The 11,259-nt window shown below is 47.1% G+C and overlaps 2 protein-coding genes across 3 annotated transcripts in view; both read right to left on the bottom strand.

The window, feature by feature from the left end:
* Positions 1-397: 397 nt before the first annotated feature.
* On the bottom strand, positions 398-4,575 carry LOC130208056 (cytochrome c oxidase subunit 6C-1). Of its 2 annotated transcripts, none has more exons than XM_056436938.1 (4): positions 4,478-4,575; positions 2,962-3,075; positions 2,555-2,687; positions 398-475 (listed from the first exon to the last, which is right to left on the bottom strand). In XM_056436938.1, the coding sequence occupies exons 2-3, from the start codon at positions 3,064-3,066 to the stop codon at positions 2,562-2,564; spliced, it is 231 nt and encodes a 76-aa protein (XP_056292913.1). In that variant the 5' UTR covers positions 3,067-3,075; positions 4,478-4,575; the 3' UTR covers positions 398-475; positions 2,555-2,561. The 2 variants fall into 2 exon arrangements, with proteins under 2 accessions (XP_056292913.1, XP_056292914.1); XM_056436939.1 differs by lacking the exon at positions 4,478-4,575 and adding an exon at positions 3,583-3,725.
* Positions 4,576-7,476: 2,901 nt separating this feature from the next.
* The window catches only part of angpt4 (angiopoietin 4), a 59,613-nt gene continuing 55,830 nt past the window's right edge, over positions 7,477-11,259 (bottom strand). The window contains 2 exon segments of the mRNA XM_056436935.1: positions 7,477-7,695; positions 8,003-8,136. Coding sequence (XP_056292910.1) covers positions 7,541-7,695; positions 8,003-8,136 — 289 coding nt within the window. The 3' untranslated portion in view covers positions 7,477-7,540.

The raw sequence follows: 11,259 nt of genomic DNA, 5'->3' as shown, positions 1-11,259 counted from the left end.
TATGTCGAGCACAGAACTGATGCTTGACATGGTGCAATACTAAAAAGACATTATTGAAATGTGTACCGTAAAACATGATAAAGTTAAAAGCAGCTGGTTATTAAAGTGTTGAGTGTGTATTTAGAGAAGAGGTGTATTCTGGCTATAACGGAGCCGATACCGGCCCGTAGGATCGATGACATCATACATGAACATTAGTGAAACATATGATGTAAACAAGCACCTGGATATTGCATTGTGTAGATAAAGAAATCACACAGTAGCTATTATATAATGTTAATATGCTGCATGAATTAAAAACTACCTTCAGCTTTACCAGTTAAGGAACATACAACAGTGATAAAATTATTATGACATCATTATGACATCACCAGGCACCAGTAATAACTCACGAGCGTTTACAGTAATAATATTTTATTCAGAGGAACCAAACAGACTTCATCCTCGGACAGGAAGCGGCGACGGGGACGAAGAGCTGCAGGAAGACGGCAAAAACAACACGTTAGACACCAACCAGAGGTTTGATGCTGCATTCAGGAACACTCGGAAAAAATACTGGAGGATCTCTAAAGGGACTTTACCTTGAAAATACAGAGAGGAAATAGCTGCAATAAGAGTCTACTGTAGATTCACTTCACAAGCACAACATGTATATCAAATATACAGGACTGTCTCAGAAAATTAGAATATTGTGATAAAGTTCTTTATTTTCTGTAATGCAATTAAAAACAAAATGTCATGCATTCTGGATTCATTACAAATCAACTGAAATATTGCAAGCCTTTTATTCTTTTAATATTGCTGATTATGGCTTACAGCTTAAGAAAACTCTAAAATCCTATCTCATAAAATTTGAATATTTCCTCAGACCAAGTAAAAAAGATTTATAACAGCAAAACAAAATCAAACATTTGAAAATGTCCATTAATGCACTCAGTACTTGGTTGGGAATCCTTTGCACGGATTACTGCATCAATGCGGCGTGGCATGGAGGCAATCAGCCTGTGGCATTGCTGAGGGTTTATGGATGCCCAGGATGCTTCAATAGCGGCCTTTAGCTCATTTGCATTGTTGGGTCTGGTGTCTTTCAGCTTCTTCTTCATAATACCCCACAAATTCTCTATGGGGTTCAGGTCAGGGGAATTGGCAGGCCAATCGAGGACAGTAATGCCATGGTCAGTACACCAGTTACTGGTGGTTTTGGCACTGTGGGCAGGTGCCAGATCATGCTGGAAAATGAAATCCTCATCTCCATAGAGCTTTTCAGCAGACGGAAGCATGTAGTGCTCTAAAATCTCTTGGTACACAGCTGCATTTACTCTGGACTTGATGAAACACAGTGGACCAACACCAGCAGCTGACATGGCTCCCCAAACCATCACTGACTGTGGGAACTTCACACTGGATTTCAAGCAACTTGGATTTTGTGCCTCTCCAGCCTTTCTCCAGACTCTGGCGCCTTGACTTCCAAATGAAATACAACACTTGCTTTCGTCTGAAAAGAGGACTTTGGACCACTCTGCAACTGTCCAGTGCTTCTTTTCCATAGCCCAAGTCAGACGCTTCTTCCGTTGTCTTGAGTTCAGAAGTGGCTTGACCATGGGAATACTATTGTAGCCCATTTGCGGACACGTCTGTGAACAGTGGCTTTTGATACCTGGACTCCAGCTTCAGTCCACTGTCTTTGAAGCTCCCCAAATTCTGAAGCGACTCTTCTTCACAATGCTGTTAAGGCTGCGGTCATCTCTCTTGGTTGTGCAGCGTTTCCTGCCACATTTCCCTTCCAACAGACTTTTGTGGATGTGCTTTGAAACTGCACTCTGTGAACAGCTTGCTCTTTGAGAAACTTCTTTTGTGTCTTACCCTCCTGATGGAGGGTGTCAATGATGGTCCTCTGGACAGCAGTCAGATCAGCAGTCTTCCCATACTTGTGATTTAGTTTACTGAACCAAGCTGAGTGTTTTTCAAGGCTCAGGAAACCCTTGCAGGTGTTTCGAGTTAATTAGACGATTCAAGTGATTTGTTTAATACCCTACTAGTATACTTTTCATGATATTCTAATATTTAGAGATAGGATATTTGAGTTTTCTTAAGCTGTAAGCCATAATCAGCAATATTAAAAGAATAAAAGGCTTGCAATATTTCAGTTGATTTGTAATGAATCCAGAATGCATGACATTTGTTTTTTTAATTGCATTACAGAAAATAAAGAACTTTATCACAATATTCTAATTTTCTGAGACAGTCCTGTATATATATATATATTTTTAAAAAAATATATATATATATATTTTAATTATATATAAGAAATGTATATATATATATAAAAATATATATTCAAATCTATAATAGATAAAAGAATAATTAAATATATTCATATATAAATATTATTTATTTTATTATTAAAAAATGTATATAAATATGTAATTTTGTTCTTATATATATATTTTTTAAATTATTATTATTAAATATATATCTTTAAAATATATATATAAAATATATAGTAACAAAATAATATATATATATATATTCCGGTGTCCATGAGGCAACTCACGCAGGCTTTACTCCCCAGATGGCCGCACGCTCTGGAAGACGCCGGCCTCCTTCATGGCGTTGAACTCCTTGGTGGCGTCGTAATGCTTGTAGAAGTCGGCGTAGGCCTGTTTCCTGGGCTCCGTCACTGCGTACTGAGGAGGAACCACACCGCGGCTGAATATGATTATTCATGAGACCAGAGCTTCGTATTCTGGACGGTTGAATCAACAACGTTTTCATGAGCTTCTGGTATTTTATTCTGAAAGTCTGGCGAGACGTCGGCCAACAGGAAGTGGGACAGAGTTTAATTTACTGATTTCATTAACGTAAACACACAAAAGGCAAAAAGTAACTTGAACAAAACACAGTTTACTAAAAGATAAATGGAAATGTGGTTTCTCAGAAATATAAAACCGTGAGCCTCACCTTGAAAGCGATGGCGGTCACCAGCGACAGGGCGAAGGCGACGGGCAGGTGGAACCTCAGGCGCTTGCTCAGCAGCCGCCTCATCACCGGCTTGGCCAGCTGCATGACGATCACCTGGCGACCACACAGACGCGGAAGGAATTAAAGGTCGCTCAGAAAGAGACGCACGAGGTCCAGTTACTGATTTTAATATTTAGATGTTTTGACAGGACTATGTTTTAAACTCTAGTTCCAGTTCTTCAGCATCTGCTACAAGTTACAAGTCTTTTATTGTCAGAAGCACAGAATGACACAGGGTCAGACTGGGCACCACATAACAACTACCATAGCATAACATAGCAAACATAATATAATTGGAGGACTAGAGGACCAGGACACTAAACCCAGGAGACTAGAGGACTAGAGGACCAAGAGACTAGAGGACAAAGGAGACTAGAGGACCAAGAGACTAGAGGACCAAGGGACTAGAGGACCAGGAGACTAGAGGACTAGAGGACCAAGAGACTAGAGGACCAGACGACTAGAGGACAAAGGAGACTAGAGGACTAGAGGACCAGAGGACTAGAGGACCAGAGGACTAGGGGCAGCACGGTGGCTCAGTGGTTAGCTCTGTCGCCTCACAGCAAGAAGGCCCTGGGTTCGAATCCCGGTCGTTCCAGGTCCTTTCTGTGTGGAGCGTGTTCTCCTCGTGTTCTCCTCGTGTTCTCCTCGTGTCTGCGTGGGTTTCCTCCGGTTCCCCCCACCACCATAAAGACATGCACCGCAGCCTCACGCCGGTTCGTATGGATGTGAATGAATGTTGGTGGTGGGGAGGGCCAGGCGCTGATTGGGAGGGCCGTAGGCGCTGATTGGCTGCCACGCTTCCGTCAGGGCAGCTGTGGCTCCTGATGGAGCTCCACCAGGGATGACTGTGTGTGTGTGTGACTACTGGACTCTGGACTGTAAAGAGACTTCGGGTGACTTGAGAAGCGCTATATAAAATAAATGATTATTATTATTACTAGAGGCCCAGACCACCATGGGACTAGTGGACATGGGGACCAGAGGAGCAGGGGCCGCGTGTCCTCTGGAGACGATGGTGTGACCTCTGAGTGACAAGGACACGTGACATGTGCCACATTGTGCTGTTACACTTCGTGTCCTCCATCATCATCATCATCATCATCAGCTGCAGGTGAAGCTAACCGGTGTCGCTCAGTTCAAAGAATGCAGTTCATTGACATTAAGAAGCTTCTTCTCTTCGTGCTTTACATTATTTTTACTCTCTGATAAACATCAGAAGAGAACGTCGCTAATATAATATTACATACATTATATTTAAAGAACAGAATAGCTTATCAGTGAGATTAGCTTCCTTTAGCATGTAGCTCACGGTAGTTCGTGACAGCTACGTAAACGCTATTTTAAACATAGTTACAGATACAAATTAAAACACACATGTCGGTACTAATACACGTAATACACCTGTTGATGTACAAGTACACACGTGTAAAGAGCAGTTAAAGAGAATACTCACAGATTTGGACTCACGACCTTCACAGAAACACACTTCAACTGAGATTCTGGACCGGAATCGGAAGTGCGTTTGTTTCTCGAGAACCCGGAGGGACAAAATTAAGCACCGCGAAAACGCGAAGTCAGAGGAAGTGACGTCATGGACACCGAAGAAGAAACAACAGTTAAAACATAAACTATATTATATTTATTTACAGTAATGTGCTTATAATATGAAATAAAAACACCGTTATCATCCTAACCTTTGATAATACATAATAATGAATGTATTGATACATTAATTAATTTTATATAACCGTAAACAGTATTTGTAAATTATACGTTAAGTTGTAAGTTACAATATATATATATATATATATAAATATGTATTAATATTTATAATATATATACACAGACTGTGGTGAAGACAACCAAATGTTGTAGTAACACAGTCTGGCCACCAGAGGGAAGCAGAGCGACACGGGGCGCTCTTAGACCAGTTGTTTGGTTGCGTAATGGTAGATTAGTGTGAATGTGGAACAGATCACTCTCACTACTTATTAATACAGTTTGTATCGTTTTTTTACAGCAACTGCTAAATACACATATTCAGATTGAGATTCTCTATTTATCCCTAGATGAAGAAATGTTTCATACAATGGAAATAGTATCTGATTTAACTATTAATGCACACCAATGTGCATAATATCCTAATACCAATAAAAGAGTAAAACAGGTTTATCTGTAACATTAAAGGAACTCACCTGAAAACACATTTTATTTTATTTTTTTCATTATTTTTCCTTTTTTTATCATTTCAAGTTTTGACTTAAACCCGTGACCAATTGTATTATACATATTTTTCAATATAGATAAAAAAATATTACACATTTCTATTTCATATTTATCATAAAAACACATGTTCCGTCTTTATTGACATATTTTATTGTACAAAATGCTGAAGCCTCTTTAGAGCTGAATAAAAACCTGAAAACAGAACAAACAACGAGAGCGAACGGGAAACAGGAAACTCCACCTTCTGTTCCATAATGTGCATTAAGCAAGAACTTCTGTTTATTGAGTTTAAACTGAGCGCAGAATGCTTTAGGATCAACATATATATATATATATATATATATAATAATAATAATAATAATCATTTATTTTATATAGCGCTTCTCTAGACACTCGAAGTCGCTTTACAGTCCAGAGTCCAGTAGTCATACACACACAGTCATACCGGTGGTGGTAAGCTACATCAGTAGCCACAGCTGCCCTGGGGCAGACTGACGGAAGCGTGGCAGCCAATCAGCGCCACGGCCCGACCACCACCAACATTCATTCACATCCATACGAACCGGGTGAGGCTGCGGTGCATGTCTTTATGATGGTGGGGAAAACCGGAGGACCGAGTAAACCCGCAGACACGAGGAGAACATGCAAACTCCACACAGAAAGGACCTGGAACGACCGGGACTCGAACCCAGGGCCTTCTTGCTGTGAGGCGACAGTGCTAACCACTGAGCCACCGTGCTATACACACACATCTGTATAGCTATTAGTTTTTATATTGTGACAGACGATCAACATTAAAATATCCGAGTTATGAATATCTGTTCATATTTCTCAGAGTCGTGCCATCATGGAGGTGGAGGGAGTAGTTAGAAGTCGTAGGGTCGTACCATCATGGCGGTGGAGGGGAGTTAGAAGTCGAGGGTCGTACCATCATGGCGGTGGAGGGAGTAGAAGAAGTCGAGGGTCGTACCATCATGGCGGTGGAGGGAGAAGAAGTTGGGTCGTACCATCATGGCGGTGGAGTGGAGAGTTAGAAGTCGGGGTCGTACCATCATGGCGGAGGGAGAAGAAGTCGTGGAGTAGTTAGAAGTCGAGGGTCGTACCATCATGGCGGTGGAGTGAGTAGTTAGAAGTCGAGGGTCGTACCATCATGGCGGTGGAGGGAGTAGGAAGTCGAGGGTCGTACCATCATGGCGGTGGAGTGGAGTTAGAAGTCGAGGGTCGTACCATCATGGCGGTGGAGGGAGTAGTTAGAAGTCGAGGGTCGTACCATCATGGCGGTGGAGGAGTAGTTAGAAGTCGTAGGGTCGTACCATCATGGCGGTGGAGGGGAGTAGTTAGAAGTCGTAGGGTCGTACCATCATGGCGGTGGAGGAGTAGTTAGAAGTCGAGGGTCGTACCATCATGGCGGTGGAGGGAGTAGTTAGAAGTCGAGGGTCGTACCATCATGGCGGTGGAGGGAGTAGTTAGAAGTCGAGGGTCGCATCATGGCGGTGGAGGAGTAGTTAGAAGTCGAGGGTTGTACCATCATGGCGATTGGAGGAGTTTAGAAGTTGGGTCGTACCATCATGGCGGTGGAGTGGAGTAGTTAGAAGTCGAGGGTCGTACCATCATGGCGGTGGAGGGAGTAGTTAGAAGTCGAGAGGTCGCACCATCATGGCGGTGGAGCGGAGGTTAGAAGTCGTAGGTCGTACCATCATGGCGGTGGAGTGGAGTAGTAGAAGTCGAGGGTCGTACCATCATGGCGGTGGAGGGAGTAGTTAAGTCGAGGGTCGTACCATCATGGCGGTGGAGTGGAGTAGTTAGAAGTCGTGGGTCGTACCATCATGGCGGTGGAGGGAGTAGTTAAGTCGAGGGTCGTACCATCATGGCGGTGGAGCGGAGTAGTTAGAAGTCGAGGTCGTACCATCATGGCGGTGGAGGGAGTAGTTAGAAGTCGAGGGTCGTACCATCATGGCGGTGGAGGAGTAGTTAGAAGTCGAGGGTCGTACCATCATGGCGGTGGAGGGAGTAGAAGTCGTAGGGTCGTACCATCATGGCGGTGGAGGGGAGTAGTTAGAAGTCGTAGGGTCGTACCATCATGGCGGTGGAGGGGAGTAAGAAGTCGAGGTCGTACCATCATGGCGGTGGAGCGGAGTAGTTAGAAGTGTCGTACCATCATGGCGGTGGAGGGAGTAGTTAGAAGTGCGGTGGAGGGGTAGTTAGAAGTCGAGGGTCGTACCATCATGGCGGTGGAGGGGAGTAGTTAGAAGTCGTAGGGTCGTACCATCATGGCGGTGGAGGGGAGTAGTTAGAAGTCGTAGGGTCGTACCATCATGGCGGTGGAGCGGAGGGAGTAGCTGGGGCCCCTGAAGTGGTGCCACTTGATGCCGCTGAGCTTCCTGTGGCCGGCGCTGTAATAAATGCCGTTGAGGTTGGAGAAGCCGCAGGCGTCGAACCACCAACCTGCAGGAGGAGAGGCACGCCGTCATCTCTGATGTCTGATCCAGAAACAGGTCAGTGAACGCCCCGCTGGTGAATCCAGAAGCCTGAATCTGAAGCTTTGAGTTGTGGCCATCATGTTTTTGTTTGCAGCCAGTGAACAGGAAGTGACCATATATGGACTGAGGAGGAGTCACACAGAGACCTGTCCATCACCCTGTAGCCCCGCCCCTAAAGCATAGCCTGCTTTATGGTCTGTTTGACTCTAAATGACCATAAAGTACGATGAGAAGAGGAGGCAGGAGATGAGACAAGGGAGGAGGGACCTTACCTCCAGTGAGCATCAGAGCACACTTGCAGTGGTCACAGTTGTCGTGGTCCTGGTCCCGGGTGCTGAACCCGGTCCCCTGGGGCCCCAGGCTGCTCGGCCTCCCTGCTGCTGCACTGTAGCCTCTGAGGTACTACCTGAGGGAAGGAGACAAGGTGACGACCTGCAGGGGAACTCTAGACCTCTGAGGTACTACCTGAGGGAAGGAGGCAAGGTGACGACCTGCAGGGGAACTCTAGACCTCTGAGGTACAACCTGAGGGAAGGAGACAAGGTGACGACCTGCAGGGGAACTCTAGACCTCTGAGGTACTACCTGAGGGAAGGAGGCAAGGTGACGACCTGCAGGGGAACTCTAGACCTCTGAGGTACAACATGAGGGAAGGAGGCAAGGTGACGACCTGCAGGGGAACTCTGCAGGTCGACCCAGACGATCCATCAGGCAGATAGGATCTATGCCGTCTCATGGGGTCATCGGACCCTATGAGACGGCATAGATCCTATCTGCCTGATGGATCGTCTGGGTCGTGGAATTCCTGCTCATGACTACGCCACTGTCCTGTTGAGACTCGCCACCCTCCTCCCCACCGCCATCTGCCTGATGGATCGTGGAGGTCTCCATCGTGGAATATGCCTACTATGAACTATTCATACACTCTGTCATATTCATTGAATGTATTTTAACTCTAAATCTGTCCCTCTGGTCACATGACATCTATTGCATCTGTCCATCCTAGGAGAGGGATCCTCCTCTGTTGCTCTCCTCCAGGTTTCTTCCCTTTTTTCCCCCTGAAGGGTTATTTGGGAGTTTTTCCTGGTCCGATGTGAGGTTTTGGGGCAGGGATGTCTATGTACAGATTGTAAAGCACTCGAGACAAATTTGTAATTTGTGAAATTGGGCCACACAAATAAACTCAATTGCATTGAATTGAATTGAGGTACTACCTGAGGAAGGAGGCAAGGTGACGACCTGCAGGGGAACTCTAGACCTCTGAGGTACAACCTGAGGGAAGGAGGCAAGGTGACGACCTGCAGGGGAACTCTAGACCTCTGAGGTACTACCTGAGGGAAGGAGACAAGGTGACGACCTGCAGGGGAACTCTAGACCTCTGAGGTACAACATGAGGAAGGAGGCAAGGTGATGACCTGCAGGGGAACTCTAGACCTCTGAGGTACAACATGAGGGAAGGCGGCAAGGTGACGACCTGCAGGGGAACTCTAGACCTCTGAGGTACTACCTGAGGGAAGGAGACAAGGTGACGACCTGCAGGGGAACTCTAGACCTCTGAGGTACTACCTGAGGGAAGGAGGCAAGGTGACGACCTGCAGGGGAACTCTAGACCTCTGAGGTACAACCTGAGGGAAGGAGGCAAGGTGACGACCTGCAGGGGAACTCTAGACCTCTGAGGGAAGGAGACAAGGTGACGACCTGCAGGGGAACTCTAGACCTCTGAGGTACAACATGAGGGAAGGAGGCAAGGTGACGACCTGCAGTGGAACTCTAGACCTCTGAGGTACTACCTGAGGGAAGGAGGCAAGGTGACGACCTGCAGGGGAACTCTAGACCTCTGAGGTACTACCTGAGGGAAGGAGGCAAGGTGACGACCTGCAGGGGAACTCTAGACCTCTGAGGTACAACATGAGGGAAGGAGGCAAGGTGACGACCTGCAGGGGAACTCTAGACCTCTGAGGTACTACCTGAGGGAAGGAGGCAAGGTGACGACCTGCAGGGGAACTCTAGACCTCTGAGGTACTACCTGAGGAAGGAGGCAAGGTGATGACCTGCAGGGGAACTCTAGACCTCTGAGGTACAACATGAGGGAAGGAGGCAAGGTGACGACCTGCAGGGGAACTCTAGACCTCTGAGGTACTACCTGAGGGAAGGAGGCAAGGTGACGACCTGCAGGGGAACTCTAGACCTCTGAGGTACAACATGAGGGAAGGAGGCAAGGTGACGACCTGCAAGGGAAGTCTAGACCTCTGAGGTACTACCTGAGGAAGGAGGCAGGTGACGACCTGCAGGGGAACTCAGACCTCTGAGGTACTACCTGAGGGAAGGAGGCAAGGTGACGACCTGCAGGGGAACTCTAGACCTCTGAGGTACAACCTGAGGAAGGAGGCAAGGTGACGACCTGCAGGGGAACTCTAGACCTCTGAGGAAGGAGACAAGGTGACGACCTGCAGAACTCTAGACCTCTGAGGTACAACATGAGGAAGGAGGCAAGGTGACGACCTGCAGTGGAACTCTAGACCTCTGAGGTACTACCTGAGGGAAGGAGGCAAGGTGACGACCTGCAGGGGAACTCTAGACCTCTGAGGTACTACCTGAGGGAAGGAGGCAAGGTGACGACCTGCAGGGGAACTCTAGACCTCTGAGGTACAACATGAGGGAAGGAGGCAAGGTGACGACCTGCAGGGGAACTCTAGACCTCTGAGGTACTACCTGAGGGAAGGAGGCAAGGTGACGACCTGCAGGGGAACTCTAGACCTCTGAGGTACTACCTGAGGGAAGGAGGCAAGGATGACCTGCAGGGGAACTCTAGACCTCTGAGGTACAACATGAGGGAAGGAGGCAAGGTGACGACCTGCAGGGGAACTCTAGACCTCTGAGGTACTACCTGAGGGAAGGAGGCAAGGTGACGACCTGCAGGAACTCTAGAACTCTGAGGTACAACCTTAGGGAAGGAGGCAAGGTGACGACCTGCAGGGGAACTCTAGACCTCTGAGGTACTACCTGAGGGAAGGAGGCAAGGTGACGACCTGCAGGGGAACTCTAGACCTCTGAGGTACAACATGAGGGAAGGAGGCAAGGTGACGACCTGCAGGGGAACTCTAGACCTCTGAGGTACTACCTGAGGGAAGGAGGCAAGGTGACGACCTGCAGGGGAACTCTAGACCTCTGAGGTACTACCTGAGGGAAGGAGGCAAGGTGACGACCTGCAGGGAACTCTAGACCTCTGAGGTATAACCTGAGGGAAGGAGGCAAGGTGATGACCTGCAGGAACTCTAGACCTCTGAGGTACAACATGAGGGAAGGAGGCAAGGTGACGACCTGCAAGGGAACTCTAGACCTCTGAGGTACTACCTGAGGGAAGGAGGCAAGGTGACGACCTGCAGGGGAACTCTAGACCTCTGAGGTACAACCTTAGGGAAGGAGGCAAGGTGACGACCTGCAGGGGAACTCTAGACCTCTGAGGTACAACATGAGGGAAGGAGGCAAGGTGACGACCTGCAAGGGAACTCTAGACCTCTGAGGTACTAC

Source organism: Pseudoliparis swirei, chromosome 18, assembly GCF_029220125.1.
Source record: "Pseudoliparis swirei isolate HS2019 ecotype Mariana Trench chromosome 18, NWPU_hadal_v1, whole genome shotgun sequence".
Taxonomy (NCBI): Eukaryota; Metazoa; Chordata; class Actinopteri; order Perciformes; family Liparidae; genus Pseudoliparis; species Pseudoliparis swirei.
Note: the sequence above shows the minus strand (reverse complement) of the source record. Positions and strands in the feature narration are given on the sequence as shown.

Coding starts and splice junctions, on each gene's coding strand:
- LOC130208056 (XM_056436938.1), bottom strand. CDS start 3,066: ATGCAGCTGGCCAAGCCGGTGATGAGGCGGCTGCTGAGCAAGCGCCTG. Junction 2,688..2,961: donor TGACCGCCATCGCTTTCAAG/GTGAGGCTCACG, acceptor GTTCCTCCTCAG/TACGCAGTGACGGAGCCCAG.